Raw genomic sequence first — 26,083 nt, 5'->3', positions numbered from 1 at the left:
TTCATCGTTTTCATTTCTTCTTCTTCTTTTTCCTTCAGAAACGAGCAGAGAATTTCCCAGAGGAGGTGGGTTGATTTTGTTTCGATTTCTTTTAAGCTATTAGTGAATCTCCCTTTGGACTAATCGGGTGTATGATTTGAAGCAGATGGGTTGATTGATTTGGTATCAAGTTCTAGGGTTTGCAACAATTTTTAGGTATGAATATCTATTTCAATTTCTGGGTTGCATGTATGATTTCTTTTCGATTTCTCTACGGTTATTAGCTAATCCCCTTTTGGAATAATGGGTATATGATTTGAAACAAATGTATTGATTGATTTGGTATACGGTTATTAGAAACCACCATTCCTGCATCTTTTAATTGTTTGTATGTTACTGCAGATTCGATTCATATTGTTGCAAAACAGACAAGGGAAAACTCGTCTTGCAAAGTACTACGTTCCTCTTGAAGAATCTCAGAAGCACAAGGTTGAATACGAGGTAATCTATCGCTCATATCTTGATGTGATATTATGATTGTCTAGAATGGTGGTGGTATGAGATTATGATTGTCTTGGCTGGGTATTTTCCTAATCCTACTATTGTTGTTGCTGCCACTGCTATTCTCATCATACCTCTAGCTTGATGTACACTGTTCCTATGGGTTTAGATGCTTGTGTTTCTACCAGGGGAAGTACAAATTTACCCCGGTGTAGCAATGGGGATAACTAATTTGTGCATGTCTTCTTTCTTAAACAACTAAAAGGTAGGAAATAATATACACCATCTTAGGACTGAAACAAACTATATCCAAAAAAAAAAACTAGATAGCATTTGTACTTGGATTTCGTTGAGTTAAGTTACGATTAGCCTTTGAGCCTGGGGTTTTTCAATGATTGACTACTGCATGCTGACTGTCATCAACTCCTTGACCATATAAATCAACTTAACATGGATGTTTGTAGGTAGAAGAATATGCCATTTGTGTTCTTTATACTGTGGATTTTTGAAGCTCACTTAGGAAGATGGGGATAGCTACACTTAAGCTTATGAAGGGGATTTTTGGGAAGGGATATGGATACATTTTCTAAAACTAGGGATCCTTACGGGCTACTGTTATTACAATTCTTTTTTTTCTTACGTAAGTACCATGTGGTGGACTACACTGAATTTTTAGGATCATTCGTACGTCATCTTATCTGGGAGTTTATTAACAACTAGTTGTAACTGTCAGTAGCACCATTTTCATGACTAAATCAGCAGGTTGCTTGATATTTCTCTTGCTTTAAAACTGATTGAGAAGCAACAACACTAAGCCTGGACAACAATGCATAAATTATTTAAGCAACACAGTGATTTATTTATTTTCTATTTAAGTAAACATGTTTTGATTTTGCATAATATTTTTTAATCTTGTTGCCTTAAAATTCCGAGTTATGTGATTTTGCATACCTGTGAGCTTTAAGTTTTATACAGTATGTATTCTGTAGAAAAAAAGATGGCTTCTCTATCAAGTGATGATAACGTAGATGATATCCGCACATGGCCACAGTATATTGTGGATTACTTTGTTCAATTGGTTCATGATGAAGCCAAAAAGGGGTTACAAACCACTACATGGAGAAGAAGAAATGGGGAGAAATAGATAATGCTCTCTTTGCTAAGTTTGGTAAGAGATACAACATTTCTAAGTTGAAAGCTAAATTCAATCGACTGTGTATAGAGCATAGGGAATTTGCAAGGTTAGTGAGTGATACTGGTATGGGTTGGGATCCAGTTGCAAACACGGTCACTGCAAGTGATGATGCTTGGAAGCGTTACTTGAAGGTATGCTCATAATGTTTACACTAAGATATTTACTTGTACATAATATAGGTACATAATATAGGTCAAGAGTATAATGCATGTGTAACATTCCCAAATGCAGAAATATCCTGGTGCAAAATCCTTCCGTAAAAAGGGGTTAGACAATTATTATATGCTTGGGGAGATATTTAATAGCACAACAGCATCTGGAAGCATGTCTAATGCATCAACACTGTCTCCTCCTGACTCAGACACCGAAAGAGACTTGGAAACAGAATTCCTTGGCAAAGGGGTACATGTAGAACCCGCTAGCTCTGGAGACACGAGTCACCCTTCATCACACACACAATCAAACATACAGAGACGTGCTTTAGAACTTCCTATTGATCTTCCTCAGCGAAAGGCGACTAAATCATCAAGGTTTGATGATGCACTTGTAGCATGGACTGAAAATCTTAAAGCTAAAGCTGAAGTAACAAAAGCGAAGGCTGAACGTAAGAAGGATAAGGAAGTAACATCTCCTCTTTGTACCAGCACCGAGATATCATCTATTGAAGATTGTATGGATATATTGGACAACATGGAAGGAGTGGAAGATGATGTATATCTCAAAGCCATTAACAAGTTCAGAAACCCTGACTATAGGAGAATTTTTAAGAAAATGAAAGAATCAAGGAGAATTATGTGGCTTAAGAGTTTGTAATATGTTTTTTTTCTTAGAAACTGAATTCGGTTAAGGGTTGTTGGAAGTTACACTGTGACACAATATTTATGTTAATGTGAGCTTGGTTTTGTGTGATTTGCTTTTTTTGATAGTAATTAGTAATGGGTTTATGTTGATATCAGTAAAATTTTCTTTTTTATTGTTATTCATTTTGCTTGTAATAACAATATGTATTTGCTTTGTGTAGGGACTGTACCAAAGGGAGTATTTGGAAGATATTTGGTTGTTCATTGGCATATCAAAAGTTCCAGGTATGTAGATTTACTATTCCATTGTTTCTAGCTTAAATCTATGAATAGAACATTCATTATTCGCCACTGCACATCATCAGGACAAATGTAGGATCAATAGAAAATCCCTTGCCATTCTCTGTAATCAGTGTAGGATCAATAGAAAAATGAAAAATATCATTCTCTGTAAGAAATATACGTGTACGGTACCATGTAAACTTGCTATAGATATACCATTTCCATTATATAAAAAAGACTAGTTCTGTTAGACTCGAAGCATCACAATTCTCTCATTAGTGTTAGCTATTTACCCACATTTGAGAGAAAGACTTCATTAGAAGTGTGCGTGGAGATTATAGAAATGGTATAAGAAAATAGGTAGCATTCCTCCATTGCCACTTTTATCATTAAATCACATTTCGTTGATGTGTAGATCCCTGAAACTTTTGTTGATAGAAAATCTCATAAAACACTGTTTCTGTGTTGCTTTGTTATTTGGATGATCCAAAACTTTGGCGCATATGTTTTGGTCTCTAATGGCAGGGGGACATTGTCCTTCTTTTCAATTGCGCGTGCGTGTCAAATATAAATCAAACTATTTAATTGCGCGTGCGTATATCTCTTCTATGCAGTGTTGGTCATGTATTTCCATCAGCTTCTCCCTATTGTGTTTTTGTTTGTAAACAAAATATCATCAGTAATAATACTAGTAGAGACCAAAAACCATAAAAATAAAGACAGTGTAAATCATAAGAATATTAGAGAAAGTGTGTTCACCTTATTGAGGATGGGATATTTCTTATAATCATTTATCTTTTGCATCAGGCAGTAATACTCTTGTGTTTTACCAGATATTTAAATGGAATCCAGGGATACAAGTTCATCAAGTGACTCATCCTGTGACTCGGAAGATTCGTTTATGGAATTGCTTATGGTTAAGGAGTTGCATAAGCGTTATATTAAGATACCAATGATGACATCAGTGCTTAATGGGCGAGAGTTTATTTTGGAGTTACTGAATGGACATCCAAGACGAATGTACAACTTGATGAGAATGGATCCTTCTACATTTATGCTGTTGTGTTCAACTTTAAGGACCAATGACTTCTTACAAGATGATAGATCAGTAAGTGTTGAAGAGGCGGTTGGAATATTTTTGGCTACTGTTAGTCAATCAATGCGCAATAGAGTGGTTGCAGAGATGTTTCAACATTCGAATGAGACCGTATACAGACACTTTAAGAAGGTTTTAAAAGCATTATGTCTCCTTGGATGCCTCATAATTAAACCTCCCAATATGGATGAGATACCTCCAGAGATTATGACAAATCCTAAATTCTATCCATGGTTTGTGGTATGACTCTGATTCCCATATTACTTGTTAATGTATCTTATATGCATGTTTGTTTCTTTACAGTTGATATTTATCTTGGTTTTAGCATAGTTAGCTTAGCCTTTACAGTTGATAATTCAAAACAGGATTGTGTTGGTGCTATTGATGGAACTCATATTAGTGCTTGTGTACCTGCTTCTAAACAAATTCCATTTCGAGGAAGAAAAGCTCAAATCACGCAGAACATTATGTGTGCTTGCTCGTTCGATATGTTGTTCACATTTGTATACGGGATGGGAAGGAACTGCCAATGATGCAAGAGTACTCATGGATGCCATATCGAACGAAGAAAACAAATTCCCAATGCCCAGAGAAGGTATTGAATACATATTACTTTAATTATTGTTAGCTTACATTTAATACTTCAGTAGATCAATCTGTCCATGCAATATCTGAATTGCCGTACCTTGAGATACTGTTTAAGATGAAATTTTCCAACTGTCTGTTGAATTGATGAAGTTAGCAACTGGTAATTTGAATGTAGGAAAGTATTATGTTGTTGACTCCGCTTACACAAACATGCCTAGGTTTCTGACACCTTATCGTGGAGAACGGTATCACTTGCGTGATTTTAGGGGAAGAAGTCGACAAGCAAATGGTCCTATGGAATTATTCAATCATAGGCACTCCTCTTTACGAAATGTTATTGAACGTTGTTTTGGAGTATGGAAAAGTAGGTTTCCAATATTGAAATGCATGCCAAATTATCCACTTCGCAGACAAAGACTCATTCCCGTTGCATGTTGTACTTTACACAACTTCATTCGCTTAAATTCAAGGAATGACGAACTGTTTCGTCAATTCATGGCAGAAGATCTTCTAATGGCAGATGAAGAAAGTTCAAGTACTGGTCAAGAAAGCACAGCAATTGACATTGATGTAAGCGCAGCGAATATTGAGCTGATGAATAATGTTAGAGATGACATAGCAGGGACAATGTGGATTTATCATCAACGCCGACATCACCACCAACGCCTTTAGCTTATACAAATATGTAAAATTGTTGTTATGTGTAAAACATTTGTGCAAGCTCATAACTACTTTTTGAATTGTTAGTTTTAACATATAACTAATTTTAAAAATTATGTTTTGAAAACAGCCATACCAAACAGCTTTTAGAAAATGAAAACAATGAAAAAGGGTCTGTTTTAAAAACAGTAGAAAACTTTTTTGAAAACTGTTTTTGAAAATGCTACCAAACAGGCTCTAAGTTTCCGCAAATTGATTGCATTCAATCATCACCCCATTTTTTCAAACTCTGTCAAAATTTTGGGTTTGATTTGATTCAACCAATTCATGTTAGTGTGTCGAATTGATGAAATTGGATTCCCTACCCGTTTTCAAAATCTAGATGTCTTTTTCACCCTTGAATTGTTGATTTTGGTCTTTTTAACCAATTTTGTGTACTAATTTTTACTCGTCCATTTGAACCATGTTTTAAAAATATTTGGACAAATAACCCATTTGTCGATTTAATTACTGATTTCTATGTTTTGCTACTTGACATCCTCTTAGAAGAAATATACTCCTTCAGTTTTAGAAAAAGCAATACTTTAACCTTTGCAATTTGGTCTATATTAAGCAAAAACAAAATAAAATGAAAACGTAAAAGTATTACTTTTTCTGAAACATAGATAGTATTGAAAAATAAAATAAAGAGAGCGACTGACATAAAAATATATTGGCAACAATAAAAAATATATTGGCAAGAATAAAAAACGGCTGATAGTCCAAAACGGCGTCTCAATAGGGATACCAATTGTGAAGGAGAAGAAAGGAGGTCGGAATCCGAGTCCACATAGAAATAGAAAGAAGGATAGAGAACTTGCACCCTATAAATACCATTGGTTAGCTAGGTCTCTTCTGCAGTTTATATCATTCACAACCACGTAGAGGAAAACCACGCTTTCTTGGTATATTTCTGATCATCATCATCATCATGTCGGCACCAAAGGGAAAGACCATCACCTTGATTAGTTCCGACGAACAAAATTTCAATATTCAGGAAAACATCGCCTTCCAATCTAGAACCCTTACCGCCATGATAGCTGCTGACAACCATGATAACACCGAGATTCTTATCCCTTTGACTAACGTGACAGGAACCATCTTGGCGAAAGTGATCGAGTACTGCGACAAACACGCTGCTGACGATGAGTGCATTACTGATGTAGAGAAGGACTGGGATGTGGAGTTTGTGAATGTAGATGCAGCGACACTGACACACTTAACGAAGGCTGCTAGTTTTCTGAAAATAAAAAGTTTGCAGAACTTGACATTGCAGAAAGTGTCGGAGATGATAAGATATAGAACAACAGGGGAGGTACTAAATCTATTCCCTGATTTATTCCGTGTCGAGGAAGTACCAGTCAAAAGATAATCATCAATCATAGCAGTGGCAGTGGAGGGGAGATCAAATAATGGGCTTTGGGAGTGTCTTACTTTTTATTTTTACGCATCAGTACGTGTTTAAGTAGTTATTAAAAGTATATTGCATTGTTTTAAGCGAAGTTATGAATTGTAAAACTCTTGCTGAACCATCTTAACCACAGTACTTAAGTTAGATAATAAAGTGAACTAGTTTGGTAGGATATACGAGACCATCCCACTTCGACTCACTGCAGGGCACAACGGTACCGGGAACCGTTAGGAAGGCACGACCATGGAAAATAACATTGGTCGGATTCAGGAGTGCACTCGGAACGCCAGGGTGTACACTGTGAGCTAACATAATAAAAGACAACCGAAAAAATCATTACCAACACAAATAAAATAATCGTAACATTCTTCCTTTCCATCTAGTCTTGCTAGAGTGGGAGGGGTAAGAATACTGCTCGCATAATTCGATACGATACGCTCGTTTATAACTCTATATACATAGAGTTTGGATACTCCACATTTTCACTCGAGTTTGAGAGGTATTATCTACCTTCTTTTATGCGGACCAATCAAAAATAGTTTCCAGAATGGCAGGCTTCGGGTTTTTTGAGTTTTCAAAATTTTGTAATAACTTATTTAACTTCTATATATGATCTGGAGATTAAATGAACTATAGGTTACAATAATCTTAAATAATTAATCATCTAAATGTAAAATAGAAATGAAAATAAGAATTTTAATCCAAAATATAACCAAAACACATGACAATTTGCTTTAGCATTAGAGTAAAAACCTTTTAAAAATTTGAACGGATATCTGGCTGGGCTGTTCGGGCAGGTACCAGGCCAGGCTATCAAAATTTTTGGAAAACCCGAGCCCGCCCATCTAAACTAATCAGACCAAGTTATGCGCCACGTGACGGACTGCAATAGGTTTTGGCAAACAACAGTGAAGATGAAAGGCCAACCAGTCAACCAAAAGGCAAACTGTTTCTCTTCTTAAGTTTGCTCTCTTTGGCAAGCAATTCGCAGGACATGTTATTGACGGGGAAGGCAGTGACTAGTTAATGCTGAATCTCTGCTAAAACCCTGTAGGGATTTGATAATTGTTGTTCAAACCTAGACCTCTTTGGTGTACATAGAAGAAAATGGAGAGGGTTGTCGCTTAAAAATGCATCATCCCTTTTTTTCTACTAGTATAACACGCACGCGCGATGCGCCTGCCATTCCATTCTATACAGCAAAAAACATTCAAAAATATTTTATAACAAAAAGAATTATATGCAATTTTCTACACGATACATTCCAATAAATCTTTAAAACACGAAGCCTTGGAAAAAATTAAGAAGAAGAGCCTTGGTAAAACTCAAGAAGAGGAAGATATATTTTGACAGCAACTTACGAAAAATATATAAATCTTATACTAATATAAAGAAAAGAGGTATTTTTGGTGAAGCCTTCCTTTCTGGTGAAGCTGTTCTGTAATTCCCGATATAGCCTTGGATTATAAAATTTGAAAATCAAAATGACAAACTGTAGAAGATGATAATAAAAGAGTGTAAAGGGTGAATCTGTCATACACGGCTTAATGTTGCTAGGAGACGCTAGGTTCGAATCCTGCTGAGAACAATTTTCTCGACATTTTCTTGACTTATCAGGCAGTTCATTACTTCTCGGTGTTTTCTCTCCGCTAGAAACCTCTTCTTCCTCGGTTTCGTTCTTCTCGATTGAAATGTCCTCCCTCTTCAATGTTCTTGATTTTTACCATCCTCATCAATTTGGAGGGATATATAAAAATTCAGAAAAAATTGAAAAGAACACAACTGTGGAAGTAACATAAAGTCGAAATGCAGAAGTAGTTTTTACCCAACGTAATCACTTAAACAATTAGCAGAATCAGTAATTTCATAAGTAAGAGGAAATAAAACTTACCTGTAACCTCAATTAGTTGATATAATTTCCCATTATAAATCAGAGAGCAGGCTAATGGATTAGACTATAATTTGTACTTCAATGTTGGGTTGATTTTTATTTTGATTTAGAAAAGCTTGGGAAATCCTAACTGAAAAGAGAAGCCCTAACCCTAATTGAGATTTCAAACTTTTCCGTAATCGAAGAAGTAAGTTTCCGCAAATTGATTGCATTCAATCAGTTCACCCCATTTTTTCAAACTCTGTCAAAATTTTGGGTTTGATTTGATTCAACCAATTCATGTTAGTGTGTTGAATTGATGAAATTGGATTCATCCTACCCATTTCAAAATCTAGATGTCTTTTTCACCCTTGAATTGTTGATTTTGGTCTTTTTAACCGATTTTGTGTACTAATTTTTACTCGTCCATTTGAACCATGTTTTAAAAATATTTGGACAAATGACCCAGTTTCCGATTTAATTACTGATTTCTATGTTTTGCTGCTTGACATCCTCTTAGAAGAAATATACTCCTTCAGTTTTAGAGAAAGCAATACTTTCACCTTTGCAATTTGGTCTATATTAAGCAAAAATAAAATAAAATAAAAAAATAAAAGTATCACTTTTTCTGAAACATAGATAGTATTGAAAAAATAAAATAAAGAGAGCGACTGACATAAAAATATATTGGCAAGAATAAAAAACGGCTGATAGTCCAAAACGGCGTCTCAATAGGGATACCAATTGTGAAGGAGAAGAAGGGAGATCGGAATCCGAGTCCACATAGAAATAGAAAGAAGGATAGAGAACTTGCACCCTATAAATACCATTGGTTAGCTAGGTCTCTTCTGCAGTTTATATCATTCACAACCACGTAGAGGAAAACCACGCTTTCTTGGTATATTTCTGATCATCATCATAATCATGTCGGCACCAAAGGGAAAGACCATCACCTTGATTTGTTCCGACGAACAGAATTTCAATATTCAGGAGAACATCGCCTTCCAATCTAGAACCCTTACCGCCATGATAGCTGCTGACAACCATGATAACACCGAGATTCTTATCCTTTTGACTAACGTGACAGGAACTATCTTGGCGAAAGTGATCGAGTACTGCGACAAACACGCTGCTGACGATGGGTGCATTACTGATGTAGAGAAGGACTGGGATGTGGAGTTTGTGAATGTAGATGCAGCGACACTGACACACTTAACGAAGGCTGCTAGTTTTCTGAAAATAAAAAGTTTGCAGAACTTGACATTGCAGAAAGTGTCGGAGATGATAAGATATAGAACAACAGGGGAGATACTAAATCTATTCCCTGATTTATTCCGTGTCGAGGAAGTACCAGTCAAAAGATAATAATCAATCATAGCAGTGGCAGTGGAGGGGAGATCAAATAATGGGCTTCGGGAGTGTCTTACTTTTTATTTTTACGCATCAGTACGTGTTTAAGTAGTTATTAAAAGTATATTGCATTGTTTTAAGTGAAGTTATGAAATGTAAAACTCTTGCTGAACCATCTTAGCCACAGTACTTAACTTAGATAATAAAGTGAACTAGTTTGGTAGGATATACGAGACCCTCCCACTTCAACTCACTGCAAGGCACAACGGTACCGGGACCGTTAGGAAGGCGCGACCATGGAAGACAATATTGGTCGGATTCAGGAGTGCACTCGGAACGCCAGGGTGTACACAGTGAGCTAACAGAATAAAAGAAAACCGAAAAAATCATTACCAACACAAATAAAATAATTGTAACATTCTTCCTTTCCATTTAGTCTTGCAAGAGTGGGCGGGGTATGAATACTGCTCGCATAATTCGATACGATACGCTCGTTTATAACTCTATATACATAGAGTTTGGATACTCCACATTTTCACTCGAGTTTGAGAGGTATTATCTACCTTCTTTTATGCTTACCAACCAAAAATACTTTCCAGAATGGCAGGTTTCGGTTTTTTGAGTTTTCAAAATTTTGTAATAACTTATTTAACTTCTATATATGATCTGGAGATTAAATGAACTATAAGTTAAAATAATTTTAAATAATTAATCATCTAAATGTAAAATAGAAATGAAAATAAGAATTTTAATCCAAAATATAACCAAAACACATGACAATTTGCTTTAGCATTAGAGTAAAAACCCTTAAAAATTTGAACGGATACCTGGCCGGGCTGTTCGGGCTGGTACCAGACCAGGCTATCAAAATTTTTGGAAAACCCGAGACCGCTCATCTAAACTAATCAGACCAAGTTAGGCGCCTCGTGACGGACTGCAATAGGTTTCGGCAAACAACAGTGCAGATGAAAGGCCAACCAGTCAACCAAAAGGAAAACTGTTTTTCTTCTTAAGTTTGCTCTCTTTGGCAAGCAATTCGCAAGACATGTTATTGACGGGGAAGGCAGTTACTAGTTAATGCCGAATCTCTGCTAAAACCCTGTAGGGATTTGATAATTATTGTTCAAACCTAGACCTCTTTGGTGTACATAGAAGAAAATGGAGAGGGTTGTCGCTTAAACATGCATCATCCCTTTTTTTCTACTAGTGTAACACGCACGCGCGATGCGCCTGACATTCCATTCTATACAGCAAAAAACATTCAAAAATATTTTATAACAAAAAGAATTTTATGCAATTTTCTACACGATACATTCCAATAGATCTTTAAAACACGAAGCCTTGGAAAAAAATTAAGAAGAAGAGCCTTGGTAAAACTCAAGAAGAGGAAGATATATTTTGACAACAACTTACGAAAAATAAATAAATTTTATATTAATATAAATAAAAAAGGTATTTTTGGTGAAGCTTTCCTTTCTGGTGAAGCTTTTTTGTAATTCTCGATATGGCCTTGGATTATAAACTTTGAAAATCAAAATGACAAACTGTAGAAGATGATAATAAAAGAGTGCAAAGGGTGAATCTGTCATACACGGCTTAATGTTGCTAGGAGACGCTAGGTTCGAATCCTGCTGAGAACAATTTTCTCGACATTTTCTGGACTTATCAGGCAGTTCGTTACTTCTCGGTGTTTTCTCTCCGCTAGAAACCTCTTCCTTCTTCTTCCTCGGTTTCGATCTTCTCGATTGAAATCTCCTCCCTCTTCAATGTTCTTGATTTTTACCATCCTCATCAATTTGGAGGGATGAATAAAAATTCAGAAAAATTAGAAAAGAACACAACTGTGGAAGTAACATAAAGTCGAAATGCGGAAGTAGTTTTTAGCCAACGTAATCACTTAAACAATTAGCAGAATCAGTAATTTCATAAGTAAGAGGAAATAAAACTTACTTGTAACCTCAATTAGTTGATATAATTTCCCATTATAAATCAGAGAGCAGGCTAATGGATTAGACTATAATTGGTACTTCAATGTTGGGTTGATTTTGATTTTGATTTAGAAAAGCTTGGGAAATCCTAACTGAAAAGAGAAGCCCTAACCCCTAATTGAGATTTCAAACTTTTCCGTAATCGAAGAAGTAAGTTTCCGCAAATTGATTGCATTCAATCAGTTCACCCCATTTTTTCAAACTCTGTCAAAATTTTGGGTTTGATTTGATTCAACCAATTCATGTTAGTGTGTCTAATTGATGAAATTGGATTCATCCTACCCATTTTCAAAATCTAGATGTCTTTTTCACCCTTGAATTGTTGATTTTGGTCTTTTAAACCAATGTTGTGTACTAATTTTTACTCGTCCATTTGAACCATGTTTTAAAAATATTTGGACAAATGACCCATTTTCCGATTTAATTACTGATTTCTATGTTTTGCTACTTGATATCCTCTTAGAAGAAATATACTCCTTCAGTTTTAGAAAAAGCAATACTTTCACCTTTGTAATTTGGTCTATATTAAGCAAAAATAAAATAAAATAAAAAAGTAAAAGTATCACTTTTTCTGAAACATAGATAGTATTGAAAAATAAAATAAAGAGAGCGCCTGACATAAAAATATATTGGCAAGAATAAAAAACGGCTGATAGTCCAAAACGACGTCTCAATAGGGATACCAATTGTGAAGGAGAAGAAGGGAGATCGGAATCCGAGTCCACATAGAAATAGAAAGAAGGATAGAGAACTTGCACCCTATAAATACCATTGGTTAGCTAGGTCTCTTCTGCAGTTTATATCATTCACAACCACGTAGAGGAAAACCACGCTTTCTTGGTATATTTCTGATCATCATCATCATCATGTCGGCACCAAAGGGAAAGACCATCACCTTGATTAGTTCCGACGAACAGAATTTCAATATTCAAGAGAACATCGCCTTCCAATCTAGAACCCTTACCGCCATGATAGCTGCTGACAACCATGATAACACCGAGATTCTTATCCCTTTGACTAACGTGACAGGAACTATCTTGGCGAAAGTGATCGAGTACTGCGACAAACACGCTGCTGACGATGGGTGCATTACTGATGTAGAGAAGGACTGGGATGTGGAGTTTGTGAATGTAGATGCAGCGACACTGACACACTTAACGAAGGCTGCTAGTTTTCTGAAAATAAAAAGTTTGCAGAACTTGACATTGCAGAAAGTGTCGGAGATGATAAGATATAGAACAACAGGGGAGATACTAAATCTATTCCCTGATTTATTCCGTGTCGAGGAAGTACCAGTCAAAAGATAATAATCAATCATAGCAGTGGCAGTGGAGGGGAGATCAAATAATGGGCTTCGGGAGTGTCTTACTTTTTATTTTTACGCATCAGTACGTGTTTAAGTAGTTATTAAAAGTATATTGCATTGTTTTAAGTGAAGTTATGAAATGTAAAACTCTTGCTGAACCATCTTAGCCACAGTACTTAACTTAGATAATAAAGTGAACTAGTTTGGTAGGATATACGAGACCCTCCCACTTCAACTCACTGCAAGGTACAACGGTACCGGGACCGTTAGGAAGGCGCGACCATGGAAGACAATATTGGTCGGATTCAGGAGTGCACTCGGAACGCCAGGGTGTACACAGTGAGCTAACAGAATAAAAGAAAACCGAAAAAATCATTACCAACACAAATAAAATAATTGTAACATTCTTCCTTTCCATTTAGTCTTGCAAGAGTGGGCGGGGTATGAATACTGCTCGCATAATTCGATACGATACGCTCGTTTATAACTCTATATACATAGAGTTTGGATACTCCACATTTTCACTCGAGTTTGAGAGGTATTATCTACCTTCTTTTATGCTTACCAACAAAAAATACTTTCCAGAATGGCAGGTTTCGGTTTTTTGAGTTTTCAAAATTTTGTAATAACTTATTTAACTTCTATTTATGATATGGAGATTAAATGAACTATAAGTTAAAATAATTTTAAATAATTAATCATCTAAATGTAAAATAGAAATGAAAATAAGAATTTTAATCCAAAATATAACCAAAACACATGACAATTTGCTTTAGCATTAGAGTAAAAACCCTTAAAAATTTGAACGGATACCTGGCCGGGCTGTTCGGGCTGGTACCAGACCAGGCTATCAAAATTTTTGGAAAACCCGAGACCGCTCATCTAAACTAATCAGACCAAGTTAGGCGCCTCGTGACGGACTGCAATAGGTTTCGGCAAACAACAGTGCAGATGAAAGGCCAACCAGTCAACCAAAAGGAAAACTGTTTTTCTTCTTAAGTTTGCTCTCTTTGGCAAGCAATTCGCAAGACATGTTATTGACGGGGAAGGCAGTTACTAGTTAATGCCGAATCTCTGCTAAAACCCTGTAGGGATTTGATAATTATTGTTCAAACCTAGACCTCTTTGGTGTACATAGAAGAAAATGGAGAGGGTTGTCGCTTAAACATGCATCATCCCTTTTTTTCTACTATTGTAACACGCACGCGCGATGCGCCTGACATTCCATTCTATACAGCAAAAAACATTCAAAAATATTTTATAACAAAAAGAATTTTATGCAATTTTCTACACGATACATTCCAATAGATCTTTAAAACACGAAGCCTTGGAAAAAATTAAGAAGAAGAGCCTTGGTAAAACTCAAGAAGAGGAAGATATATTTTGACAACAACTTACGAAAAATAAATAAATTTTATATTAATATAAATAAAAAAGGTATTTTTGGTGAAGCTTTCCTTTCTGGTGAAGCTTTTTTGTAATTCTCGATATGGCCTTGGATTATAAACTTTGAAAATCAAAATGACAAACTGTAGAAGATGATAATAAAAGAGTGCAAAGGGTGAATCTGTCATACACGGCTTAATGTTGCTAGGAGACGCTAGGTTCGAATCCTGCTGAGAACAATTTTCTCGACATTTTCTGGACTTATCAGGCAGTTCGTTACTTCTCGGTGTTTTCTCTCCGCTAGAAACCTCTTCCTTCTTCTTCCTTGGTTTCGATCTTCTCGATTGAAATCTCCTCCCTCTTCAATGTTCTTGATTTTTACCATCCTCATCAATTTGGAGGGATGAATAAAAATTCAGAAAAATTAGAAAAGAACACAACTGTGGAAGTAACATAAAGTCGTCCTCCCTCTTCAATGCTCTTGATTTTTACCATCCTCATCAATTTGGAGGGATGAATAAAAATTCAGAAAAATTAGAAAAGAACACAACTGTGGAAGTAACATAACGTCGAAATGCGGAAGTAGTTTTTACCCAACGTAATCACTTAAACAATTAGCAGAATCAGTAATTTCATAAGTAAGAGGAAATAAAACTTACGTGTAACCTCAATTAGTTGATATAATTTCCCATTATAAATCAGAGAGCAGGCTAATGGATTAGACTATAATTTGTACTTCAATGTTGGGTTGATTTTGATTTTGATTTAGAAAAGCTTGGGAAATCCTAACTGAAAAGAGAAGCCCTAACCCCTAATTGAGATTTCAAACTTTTCCGTAATCGAAGAAGTAAGTTTCCGCAAATTGATTGCATTCAATCAGTTCACCCCATTTTTTCAAACTCTGTCAAAATTTTGGGTTTGATTTGATTCAACCAATTCATGTTAGTGTGTCTAATTGATGAAATTGGATTCATCCTACCCATTTTCAAAATCTAGATGTCTTTTTCACCCTTGAATTGTTGATTTTGGTCTTTTAAACCAATGTTGTGTACTAATTTTTACTCGTCCATTTGAACCATGTTTTAAAAATATTTGGACAAATGACCCATTTTCCGATTTAATTACTGATTTCTATGTTTTGCTACTTGATATCCTCTTAGAAGAAATATACTCCTTCAGTTTTAGAAAAAGCAATACTTTCACCTTTGTAATTTGGTCTATATTAAGCAAAAATAAAATAAAATAAAAAAGTAAAAGTATCACTTTTTCTGAAACATAGATAGTATTGAAAAATAAAATAAAGAGAGCGCCTGACATAAAAATATATTGGCAAGAATAAAAAACGGCTGATAGTCCAAAACGACGTCTCAATAGGGATACCAATTGTGAAGGAGAAGAAGGGAGATCGGAATCCGAGTCCACATAGAAATAGAAAGAAGGATAGAGAACTTGCACCCTATAAATACCATTGGTTAGCTAGGTCTCTTCTGCAGTTTATATCATTCACAACCACGTAGAGGAAAACCACGCTTTCTTGGTATATTTCTGATCATCATCATCATCATGTCGGCACCAAAGGGAAAGACCATCACCTTGATTAGTTCCGACGAACAGAATTTCAATATTCAAGAGAACATCGCCTTCCAATCTAGAACCCTTACCGCCATGATAGCTGCTGACAACCATGATAACACCGAGATTCTTATCCCTTTGACTAACGTGACAGGAACTATCTTGGCGAAAGTGATCGAGTACTGCGACAAACACGCTGCTGACGATGGGTGCATTACTGATGTAGAGAAGGACTGGGATGTGGAGTTTGTGAATGTAGATGCAGCGACACTGACACACTTAACGAAGGCTGCTAGTTTTCTGAAAATAAAAAGTTTGCAGAAGTTGACATTGCAGAAAGTGTCGGAGATGATAAGATATAGAACAACAGGGGAGATACTAAATCTATTCCCTGATTTATTCCGTGTCGAGGAAGTACCAGTCAAAAGATAATCATCAATCATAGCAGTGGCAGTGGAGGGGAGATCAAATAATGGGCTTTGGGAGTGTCTTACTTTTTATTTTTACGCATCAGTACGTGTTTAAGTAGTTATTAAAAGTATATTGCATTGTTTTAAGCGAAGTTATGAATTGTAAAACTCTTGCTGAACCATCTTAACCACAGTACTTAAGTTAGATAATAAAGTGAACTAGTTTGGTAGGATATACGAGACCGTCCCACTTCAACTCACTGCAGGGCACAACGGTACCGGGAAACGTTAGGAAGGCGTGACCATGGAAAACAACATTGGTCGGATTCAGGAGTGCACTCGGAACGCCAGGGTGTACACTGTGAGCTAACAGAACAAAAGAAAACCGAAAAAATCATTACCAACACAAATAAAATAATCGTAACATTCTTCCTTTCCATCTAGTCTTGCAAGAGTGGGCGGGGTATGAATACTCCTCGCATAATTCCATACGATACGCTCGTTTATAACTCTATATACATAGAGTTTGGATACTCCACATTTTCACTCGAGTTGGAGAGGTATTATCTACCTTCTTTTATGCTTACCAATCAAAAATAGTTTCCAGAATGGCAGGCTTCGGTTTTTTGAGTTTTCAAAATTTTGTAATAACTTATTTAACTTCTATTTATGATCTGGAGACTAAATGAACTATAGGTTAAAATAATTTTAAATAATTAATCATCTAAATGTAAAATAGAAATGAAAATAAGAATTTTAATCCAAAATATAACCAAAACACATGATAATTTGCTTTAGCATTAGAGTAAAAACCCTTAAAAATTTGAACGGATACCTGGCCGGGCTGTTCGGACAGGTACCAGGCCAGGCTATCAAAAATTTTGAAAAACCCGAGACCGCTCATCTAAACTAATCAGACCAAGTTAGGCGCCTCGTGACGGACTGCAATAGGTTTTGGCAAACAACAGTGCAGATGGAAGGCCAACCAGTCAACCAAAAGGAAAACTGTTTTTCTTCTTAAGTTTGCTCTCTTTGGCAAGCAATTCGCAAGACATGTTATTGACGGGGAAGGCAGTTACTAGTTAATGTCGAATCTCTGCTAAAACCCTGTAGGGATTTGATAATTATTGTTCAAACCTAGACCTCTTTGGTGTACATAGAAGAAAATGGAGAGGGTTGTCGCTTCATCCCTTTTTTTCTACTAGTGTAACACGCACGCGCGATGCGCCTGACATTCCATTCTATACAACAAAAAACATTCAAAAATATTTTATAACAAAAAGAATTATATGCAATTTTCTACACGATACATTCCAATAGATCTTTAAAACACGAAGACTTGGAAAAAATTAAGAAGAAGAGCCTTGGTAAAACTCAAGAAGAGGAAGATATATTTTGACAGCAACTTACGAAAAATAAATAAATTTTATATTAATATAAATAAAAAAGGTATTTTTGGTGAAGCCTTCCTTTCTGGTGAAGCTTTTTTGTAATTCTCGATATGGCCTTGGATTATAAACTTTGAAAATCAAAATGACAAACTGTAGAAGATGATAATAAAAGAGTGCAAAGGGTGAATCTGTCATACACGGCTTAATGTTGCTAGGAGACGCTAGGTTCGAATCCTGCTGAGAACAATTTTCTCGACATTTTCTGGACTTATCAGGCAGTTCATTACTTCTCGGTGTTTTCTCTCCGCTAGAAACCTCTTCCCTCTTCTTCCTCGGTTTCGTTCTTCTCGATTGAAATCTCCTCCCTCTTCAATGTTCTTGATTTTTACCATCCTCATCAATTTGGAGGGATGAATAAAAATTCAGAAAAATTAGAAAAGAACACAACTGTGGAAGTAACATAAAGTCGAAATGCGGAAGTAGTTTTTACCCAACGTAATCACTTAAACAATTAGCAGAATCAGTAATTTCATAAGTAAGAGGAAATAAAACTTACGTGTAACCTCAATTAGTTGATATAATTTCCCATTATAAATCAGAGAGCAGGCTAATGGATTAGACTATAATTTGTACTTCAATGTTGGGTTGATTTTGATTTTGATTTAGAAAAGCTTGGGAAATCCTAACTGGAAAGAGAAGCCCTAACCCCTAATTGAGATTTCAAACTTTTCCGTAATCGAAGAAGTAAGTTTCCGCAAATTGATTGCATTCAATCAGTTCACCCCATTTTTTCAAACTCTGTCAAAATTTTGGGTTTGATTTGATTCAACCAATTCATGTTAGTGTGTCGAATTGATGAAATTGGATTCATCCTACCCATTTTCAAAATCTAGATGTCTTTTTCACCCTTGAATTGTTGATTTTGGTCTTTTAAACCAATTTTGTGTACTAATTTTTACTCGTCCATTTGAACCATGTTTTAAAAATATTTGGACAAATGACCCATTTTCCGATTTAATTACTGATTTCTATGTTTTGCTACTTGATATCCTCTTAGAAGAAATATACTCCTTCAGTTTTAGAAAAAGCAATACTTTCACCTTTGCAATTTGGTTTATATTAAGCAAAAATAAAATAAAATAAAAAAAATAAAAGTATCACTTTTTCTGAAACATAGATAGTATTGAAAAATAAAATAAAGAGAGCGACTGACATAAAAATATATTGGCAAGAATAAAAAACGGCTGATAGTCCAAAACGGCATCTCAATAGGGATACCAATTGTGAAGGAGAAGAAGGGAGATCGGAATCCGAGTCCACATAGAAATAGAAACAAGGATAGAGAACTTGCACCTATAAATACCATTGGTTAGCTAGGTCTCTTCTGCAGTTTATATCATTCACAACCACGTAGAGGAAAACCACGCTTTCTTGGTATATTTCTGATCATCATCATCATCATGTCGGCACCAAAGGGAAAGACCATCACCTTGATTAGTTCCGACGAACAGAATTTCAATATTCAGGAGAACATCGCCTTCCAATCTAGAACCCTTACCGCCATGATAGCTGCTGACAACCATGATAACACCGAGATTCTTATCCCTTTGACTAACATGACAGGAACTATCTTGGCGAAAGTGATCGAGTACTGCGACAAACACGCTGCTGACGATGGGTGCATTACTGATGTAGAGAAGGACTGGGATGTGGAGTTTGTGAATGTAGATGCAGCGACACTGACACAGTTAACGAAGGCTGCTAGTTTTCTGAAAATAAAAAGTTTGCAGAAGTTGACATTGCAGAAAGTGTCGGAGATGATAAGATATAGAACAACAGGGGAGATACTAAATCTATTCCCTGATTTATTCCGTGTCGAGGAAGTACCAGTCAAAAGATAATCATCAATCATAGCAGTGGAAGTGGAGGGGAGATCAAATAATGGGCTTTGGGAGTGTCTTACTTTTTATTTTTACGCATCAGTACGTGTTTAAGTAGTTATTAAAAGTATATTGCATTGTTTTAAGCGAAGTTATGAATTGTAAAACTCTTGCTGAACCATCTTAACCACAGTACTTAAGTTAGATAAATGCGGAAGTAGTTTTTACCCAACGTAATCACTTAAACAATTAGCAGAATCAGTAATTTCATAAGTAAGAGGAAATAAAACTTACTTGTAACCTCAATTAGTTGATATAATTTCCCATTATAAATCAGAGAGCAGGCTAATGGATTAGACTATAATTTGTACTTCAATGTTGGGTTGATTTTGATTTTGATTTAGAAAAGCTTGGGAAATCCTAACTGAAAAGAGAAGCCCTAACCCCTAATTGAGATTTCAAACTTTTCCGTAATCGAAGAAGTAAGTTTCCGCAAATTGATTGCATTCAATCAGTTCACCCCATTTTTTCAAACTCTGTCAAAATTTTGGGTTTGATTTGATTCAACCAATTCATGTTAGTGTGTCTAATTGATGAAATTGGATTCATCCTACCCATTTTCAAAATCTAGATGTCTTTTTCACCCTTGAATTGTTGATTTTGGTCTTTTAAACCAATGTTGTGTACTAATTTTTACTCGTCCATTTGAACCATGTTTTAAAAATATTTGGACAAATGACCCATTTTCCGATTTAATTACTGATTTCTATGTTTTGCTACTTGATATCCTCTTAGAAGAAATATACTCCTTCAGTTTTAGAAAAAGCAATACTTTCACCTTTGTAATTTGGTCTATATTAAGCAAAAATAAAATAAAATAAAAAAGTAAAAGTATCACTTTTTCTGAAACATAGATAGTATTGAAAAATAAAATAAAGAGAGCGCCTGACATAAAAATATATTGGCAAGAATAAAAAACGGCTGATAGTCCAAAACGACGTCTCAATAGGGATACCAATTGTGAAGGAGAAGAAGGGAGATCGGAATCCGAGTCCACATAGAAATAGAAAGAAGGATAGAGAACTTGCACCCTATAAATACCATTGGTTAGCTAGGTCTCTTCTGCAGTTTATATCATTCACAACCACGTAGAGGAAAACCACGCTTTCTTGGTATATTTCTGATCATCATCATCATCATGTCGGCACCAAAGGGAAAGACCATCACCTTGATTAGTTCCGACGAACAGAATTTCAATATTCAAGAGAACATCGCCTTCCAATCTAGAACCCTTACCGCCATGATAGCTGCTGACAACCATGATAACACCGAGATTCTTATCCCTTTGACTAACGTGACAGGAACTATCTTGGCGAAAGTGATCGAGTACTGCGACAAACACGCTGCTGACGATGGGTGCATTACTGATGTAGAGAAGGACTGGGATGTGGAGTTTGTGAATGTAGATGCAGCGACACTGACACACTTAACGAAGGCTGCTAGTTTTCTGAAAATAAAAAGTTTGCAGAAGTTGACATTGCAGAAAGTGTCGGAGATGATAAGATATAGAACAACAGGGGAGATACTAAATCTATTCCCTGATTTATTCCGTGTCGAGGAAGTACCAGTCAAAAGATAATCATCAATCATAGCAGTGGCAGTGGAGGGGAGATCAAATAATGGGCTTTGGGAGTGTCTTACTTTTTATTTTTACGCATCAGTACGTGTTTAAGTAGTTATTAAAAGTATATTGCATTGTTTTAAGCGAAGTTATGAATTGTAAAACTCTTGCTGAACCATCTTAACCACAGTACTTAAGTTAGATAATAAAGTGATCTAGTTTGGTAGGATATACGAGACCGTCCCACTTCAACTCACAGCAGGGCACAACGGTATCGGGAACCGTTAGGAAAGCGCGACCATGGAAAACAACATTGGTCGGATTCCGGAGTGCACTCGGAACGCCAGGGTGTACACTGTGAGCTAACATAACAAAAGAAAACCGAAAAAAATCATTACCAACACAAATAAAATAATCGTAACATTCTTCCTTTCCATCTAGTCTTGCTAGAGTGGGAGGGGTAAGAATACTGCTCGCATAATTCGATACGATACGCTCGTTTATAACTATATACATAGAGTTTGGATACTCCACATTTTCACTCGAGTTTGAGAGGTATTATCTACCTTCTTTTATGCGGGCCAATCAAAAATAGTTTCCAGAATGGCAGGCTTCGGGTTTTTTGAGTTTTCAAAATTTTGTAATAACTTATTTAACTTCTATTTATGATCTGGAGATTAAATGAACTATAGGTTACAATAATCTTAAATAATTAATCATCTAAATGTAAAATAGAAATGAAAATAAGAATTTTAATCCAAAATATAACCAAAACACATGACAATTTGCTTTATCATTAGAGTAAAAACCCTTAAAAATTTGAACGGATATCTGGCGGGGCTGTTCGGGCAGGTACCAGGCCAGGCTATCAAAAATTTTGGAAAACCCGAGCCCGCCCATCTAAACTAATCAGACCAAGTTAGGCGCCTCGTGACGGACTGCAATAGGTTTCGGCAAACAACAGTGCAGATGAAAGGCCAACCAGTCAACCAAAAGGAAAACTGTTTTTCTTCTTAAGTTTGCTCTCTTTGGCAAGCAATTCGCAAGACATGTTATTGACGGGGAAGGCAGTTACTAGTTAATGCCGAATCTCTGCTAAAACCCTGTAGGGATTTGATAATTATTGTTCAAACCTAGACCTCTTTGGTGTACATAGAAGAAAATGGAGAGGGTTGTCGCTTAAACATGCATCATCCCTTTTTTTCTACTAGTGTAACACGCACGCGCGATGCGCCTGACATTCCATTCTATACAGCAAAAAACATTCAAAAATATTTTATAACAAAAAGAATTTTATGCAATTTTCTACACGATACATTCCAATAGATCTTTAAAACACGAAGCCTTGGAAAAAATTAAGAAGAAGAGCCTTGGTAAAACTCAAGAAGAGGAAGATATATTTTGACAACAACTTACGAAAAATAAATAAATTTTATATTAATATAAATAAAAAAGGTATTTTTGGTGAAGCTTTCCTTTCTGGTGAAGCTTTTTTGTAATTCTCGATATGGCCTTGGATTATAAACTTTGAAAATCAAAATGACAAACTGTAGAAGATGATAATAAAAGAGTGCAAAGGGTGAATCTGTCATACACGGCTTAATGTTGCTAGGAGACGCTAGGTTCGAATCCTGCTGAGAACAATTTTCTCGACATTTTCTGGACTTATCAGGCAGTTCGTTACTTCTCGGTGTTTTCTCTCCGCTAGAAACCTCTTCCTTCTTCTTCCTCGGTTTCGATCTTCTCGATTGAAATCTCCTCCCTCTTCAATGTTCTTGATTTTTACCATCCTCATCAATTTGGAGGGATGAATAAAAATTCAGAAAAATTAGAAAAGAACACAACTGTGGAAGTAACATAAAGTCGAAATGCGGAAGTAGTTTTTACCCAACGTAATCACTTAAACAATTAGCAGAATCAGTAATTTCATAAGTAAGAGGAAATAAAACTTACTTGTAACCTCAATTAGTTGATATAATTTCCCATTATAAATCAGAGAGCAGGCTAATGGATTAGACTATAATTTGTACTTCAATGTTGGGTTGATTTTGATTTTGATTTAGAAAAGCTTGGGAAATCCTAACTGAAAAGAGAAGCCCTAACCCCTAATTGAGATTTCAAACTTTTCCGTAATCGAAGAAGTAAGTTTCCGCAAATTGATTGCATTCAATCAGTTCACCCCATTTTTTCAAACTCTGTCAAAATTTTGGGTTTGATTTGATTCAACCAATTCATGTTAGTGTGTCTAATTGATGAAATTGGATTCATCCTACCCTTTTTCAAAATCTAGATGTCTTTTTCACCCTTGAATTGTTGATTTTGGTCTTTTAAACCAATGTTGTGTACTAATTTTTACTCGTCCATTTGAACCATGTTTTAAAAATATTTGGACAAATGACCCATTTTCTGATTTAATTACTGATTTCTATGTTTTGCTACTTGATATCCTCTTAGAAGAAATATACTCCTTCAGTTTTAGAAAAAGCAATACTTTCACCTTTGTAATTTGGTCTATATTAAGCAAAAATAAAATAAAATAAAAAAGTAAAAGTATCACTTTTTTTGAAACATAGATAGTATTGAAAAATAAAATAAAGAGAGCGCCTGACATAAAAATATATTGGCAAGAATAAAAAACGGCTGATAGTCCAAAACGACGTCTCAATAGGGATACCAATTGTGAAGGAGAAGAAGGGAGATCGGAATCCGAGTCCACATAGAAATAGAAAGAAGGATAGAGAACTTGCACCCTATAAATACCATTGGTTAGCTAGGTCTCTTCTGCAGTTTATATCATTCACAACCACGTAGAGGAAAACCACGCTTTCTTGGTATATTTCTGATCATCATCATCATGTCGGCACCAAAGGGAAAGACCATCACCTTGATTAGTTCCGACGAACAGAATTTCAATATTCAAGAGAACATCGCCTTCCAATCTAGAACCCTTACCGCCATGATAGCTGCTGACAACCATGATAACACCGAGATTCTTATCCCTTTGACTAACGTGACAGGAACTATCTTGGCGAAAGTGATCGAGTACTGCGACAAACACGCTGCTGACGATGGGTGCATTACTGATGTAGAGAAGGACTGGGATGTGGAGTTTGTGAATGTAGATGCAGCGACACTGACACACTTAACGAAGGCTGCTAGTTTTCTGAAAATAAAAAGTTTGCAGAAGTTGACATTGCAGAAAGTGTCGGAGATGATAAGATATAGAACAACAGGGGAGATACTAAATCTATTCCCTGATTTATTCCGTGTCGAGGAAGTACCAGTCAAAAGATAATCATCAATCATAGCAGTGGCAGTGGAGGGGAGATCAAATAATGGGCTTTGGGAGTGTCTTACTTTTTATTTTTACGCATCAGTACGTGTTTAAGTAGTTATTAAAAGTATATTGCATTGTTTTAAGCGAAGTTATGAATTGTAAAACTCTTGCTGAACCATCTTAACCACAGTACTTAAGTTAGATAATAAAGTGATCTAGTTTGGTAGGATATACGAGACCGTCCCACTTCAACTCACAGCACTCACAGCAGGGCACAACGGTATCGGGAACCGTTAGGAAAGCGCGACCTAATATAAAGAAAAGAGGTATTTTTGGTGAAGCCTTCCTTTCTGGTGAAGCTTTTTTGTAATTCCCGATATAGCCTTGGATTATAAACTTTGAAAATCAAAATGACAAACTGTAGAAGATGATAATAAAAGAGTGCAAAGGGTGAATCTGTCATACACGGCTTAATGTTGCTAGGAGACGCTAGGTTCGAATCCTGCTGAGAACAATTTTCTCGATATTTTCTGGACTTATCAGGCAGTTCATTACTTCTCGGTGTTTTCTCTCCGCTAGAAACCTCTTCCCTCTTCTTCCTCGGTTTCGTTCTTCTCGATTGAAATCTCCTCCCTCTTCAATGTTCTTGATTTTTACCATCCTCATCAATTTGGAGGGATGAATAAAAATTCAGAAAAATTAGAAAAGAACACAACTGTGGAAGTAACATAAAGTCGAAATGCGGAAGTAGTTTTTACCCAACGTAATCACTTAAACAATTAGCAGAATCAGTAATTTCATAAGTAAGAGGAAATAAAACTTACGTGTAACCTCAATTAGTTGATATAATTTCCCATTATAAATCAGAGAGCAGGCTAATGGATTAGACTATAATTTGTACTTCAATGTTGGGTTGATTTTGATTTTGATTTAGAAAAGCTTGGGAAATCCTAACTGGAAAGAGAAGCCCTAACCCCTAATTGAGATTTCAAACTTTTCCGTAATCGAAGAAGTAAGTTTCCGCAAATTGATTGCATTCAATCAGTTCACCCCATTTTTTCAAACTCTGTCAAAATTTTGGGTTTGATTTGATTCAACCAATTCATGTTAGTGTGTCGAATTGATGAAATTGGATTCATCCTACCCATTTTCAAAATCTAGATGTCTTTTTCACCCTTGAATTGTTGATTTTGGTCTTTTAAACCAATTTTGTGTACTAATTTTTACTCGTCCATTTGAACCATGTTTTAAAAATATTTGGACAAATGACCCATTTTCCGATTTAATTACTGATTTCTATGTTTTGCTACTTGATATCCTCTTAGAAGAAATATACTCCTTCAGTTTTAGAAAAAGCAATACTTTCACCTTTGCAATTTGGTTTATATTAAGCAAAAATAAAATAAAATAAAAAAAATAAAAGTATCACTTTTTCTGAAACATAGATAGTATTGAAAAATAAAATAAAGAGAGCGACTGAC

At 35.7% G+C, this 26,083-nt stretch overlaps 8 protein-coding genes and 1 long non-coding RNA gene across 9 annotated transcripts; all 9 read left to right on the top strand.

Moving 5' to 3' along the window:
* The first annotated feature begins 32 nt into the window (after positions 1-32).
* Positions 33-1,524, top strand: LOC113354113. The gene is made up of 4 exons (XR_003361680.1): positions 33-65; positions 146-195; positions 382-480; positions 1,470-1,524. It is a non-coding gene; the product is annotated as an uncharacterized LOC113354113 (long non-coding RNA).
* An 841-nt stretch (positions 1,525-2,365) lies between these two features.
* Positions 2,366-5,113, top strand: LOC113352233. The gene is made up of 5 exons (XM_026596078.1): positions 2,366-2,480; positions 2,697-2,760; positions 3,610-4,086; positions 4,219-4,448; positions 4,617-5,113. Exons 1-5 carry the CDS (start codon positions 2,366-2,368, stop codon positions 5,111-5,113), a joined length of 1,383 nt encoding a protein of 460 aa, XP_026451863.1.
* A 958-nt stretch (positions 5,114-6,071) lies between these two features.
* On the top strand, positions 6,072-6,512 carry LOC113352232 (SKP1-like protein 1). The gene has a single exon (XM_026596077.1). It carries the CDS (start codon positions 6,072-6,074, stop codon positions 6,510-6,512), a length of 441 nt encoding a protein of 146 aa, XP_026451862.1.
* A 2,833-nt stretch (positions 6,513-9,345) lies between these two features.
* On the top strand, positions 9,346-9,786 carry LOC113352231 (SKP1-like protein 1A). Its single transcript, XM_026596076.1, has one exon. The coding sequence runs from the start codon at positions 9,346-9,348 to the stop codon at positions 9,784-9,786; it is 441 nt and encodes a 146-aa protein (XP_026451861.1).
* Positions 9,787-12,625: 2,839 nt separating this feature from the next.
* On the top strand, positions 12,626-13,066 carry LOC113352230 (SKP1-like protein 1A). The gene has a single exon (XM_026596075.1). The coding sequence runs from the start codon at positions 12,626-12,628 to the stop codon at positions 13,064-13,066; it is 441 nt and encodes a 146-aa protein (XP_026451860.1).
* A 2,948-nt stretch (positions 13,067-16,014) lies between these two features.
* Positions 16,015-16,455, top strand: LOC113352229 (SKP1-like protein 1A). The gene has a single exon (XM_026596073.1). The coding sequence runs from the start codon at positions 16,015-16,017 to the stop codon at positions 16,453-16,455; it is 441 nt and encodes a 146-aa protein (XP_026451858.1).
* A 2,829-nt stretch (positions 16,456-19,284) lies between these two features.
* LOC113352228 (SKP1-like protein 1A) lies at positions 19,285-19,725 on the top strand. Its single transcript, XM_026596072.1, has one exon. It carries the CDS (start codon positions 19,285-19,287, stop codon positions 19,723-19,725), a length of 441 nt encoding a protein of 146 aa, XP_026451857.1.
* A 1,177-nt stretch (positions 19,726-20,902) lies between these two features.
* Positions 20,903-21,343, top strand: LOC113352227 (SKP1-like protein 1A). The gene has a single exon (XM_026596071.1). It carries the CDS (start codon positions 20,903-20,905, stop codon positions 21,341-21,343), a length of 441 nt encoding a protein of 146 aa, XP_026451856.1.
* A 2,836-nt stretch (positions 21,344-24,179) lies between these two features.
* On the top strand, positions 24,180-24,620 carry LOC113352225 (SKP1-like protein 1A). Its single transcript, XM_026596070.1, has one exon. The coding sequence runs from the start codon at positions 24,180-24,182 to the stop codon at positions 24,618-24,620; it is 441 nt and encodes a 146-aa protein (XP_026451855.1).
* The last annotated feature ends 1,463 nt before the right edge of the window (positions 24,621-26,083 follow it).

This window comes from Papaver somniferum, chromosome 2 (assembly GCF_003573695.1).
Source record: "Papaver somniferum cultivar HN1 chromosome 2, ASM357369v1, whole genome shotgun sequence".
Taxonomy (NCBI): Eukaryota; Viridiplantae; Streptophyta; class Magnoliopsida; order Ranunculales; family Papaveraceae; genus Papaver; species Papaver somniferum.
Note: the sequence above shows the minus strand (reverse complement) of the source record. Positions and strands in the feature narration are given on the sequence as shown.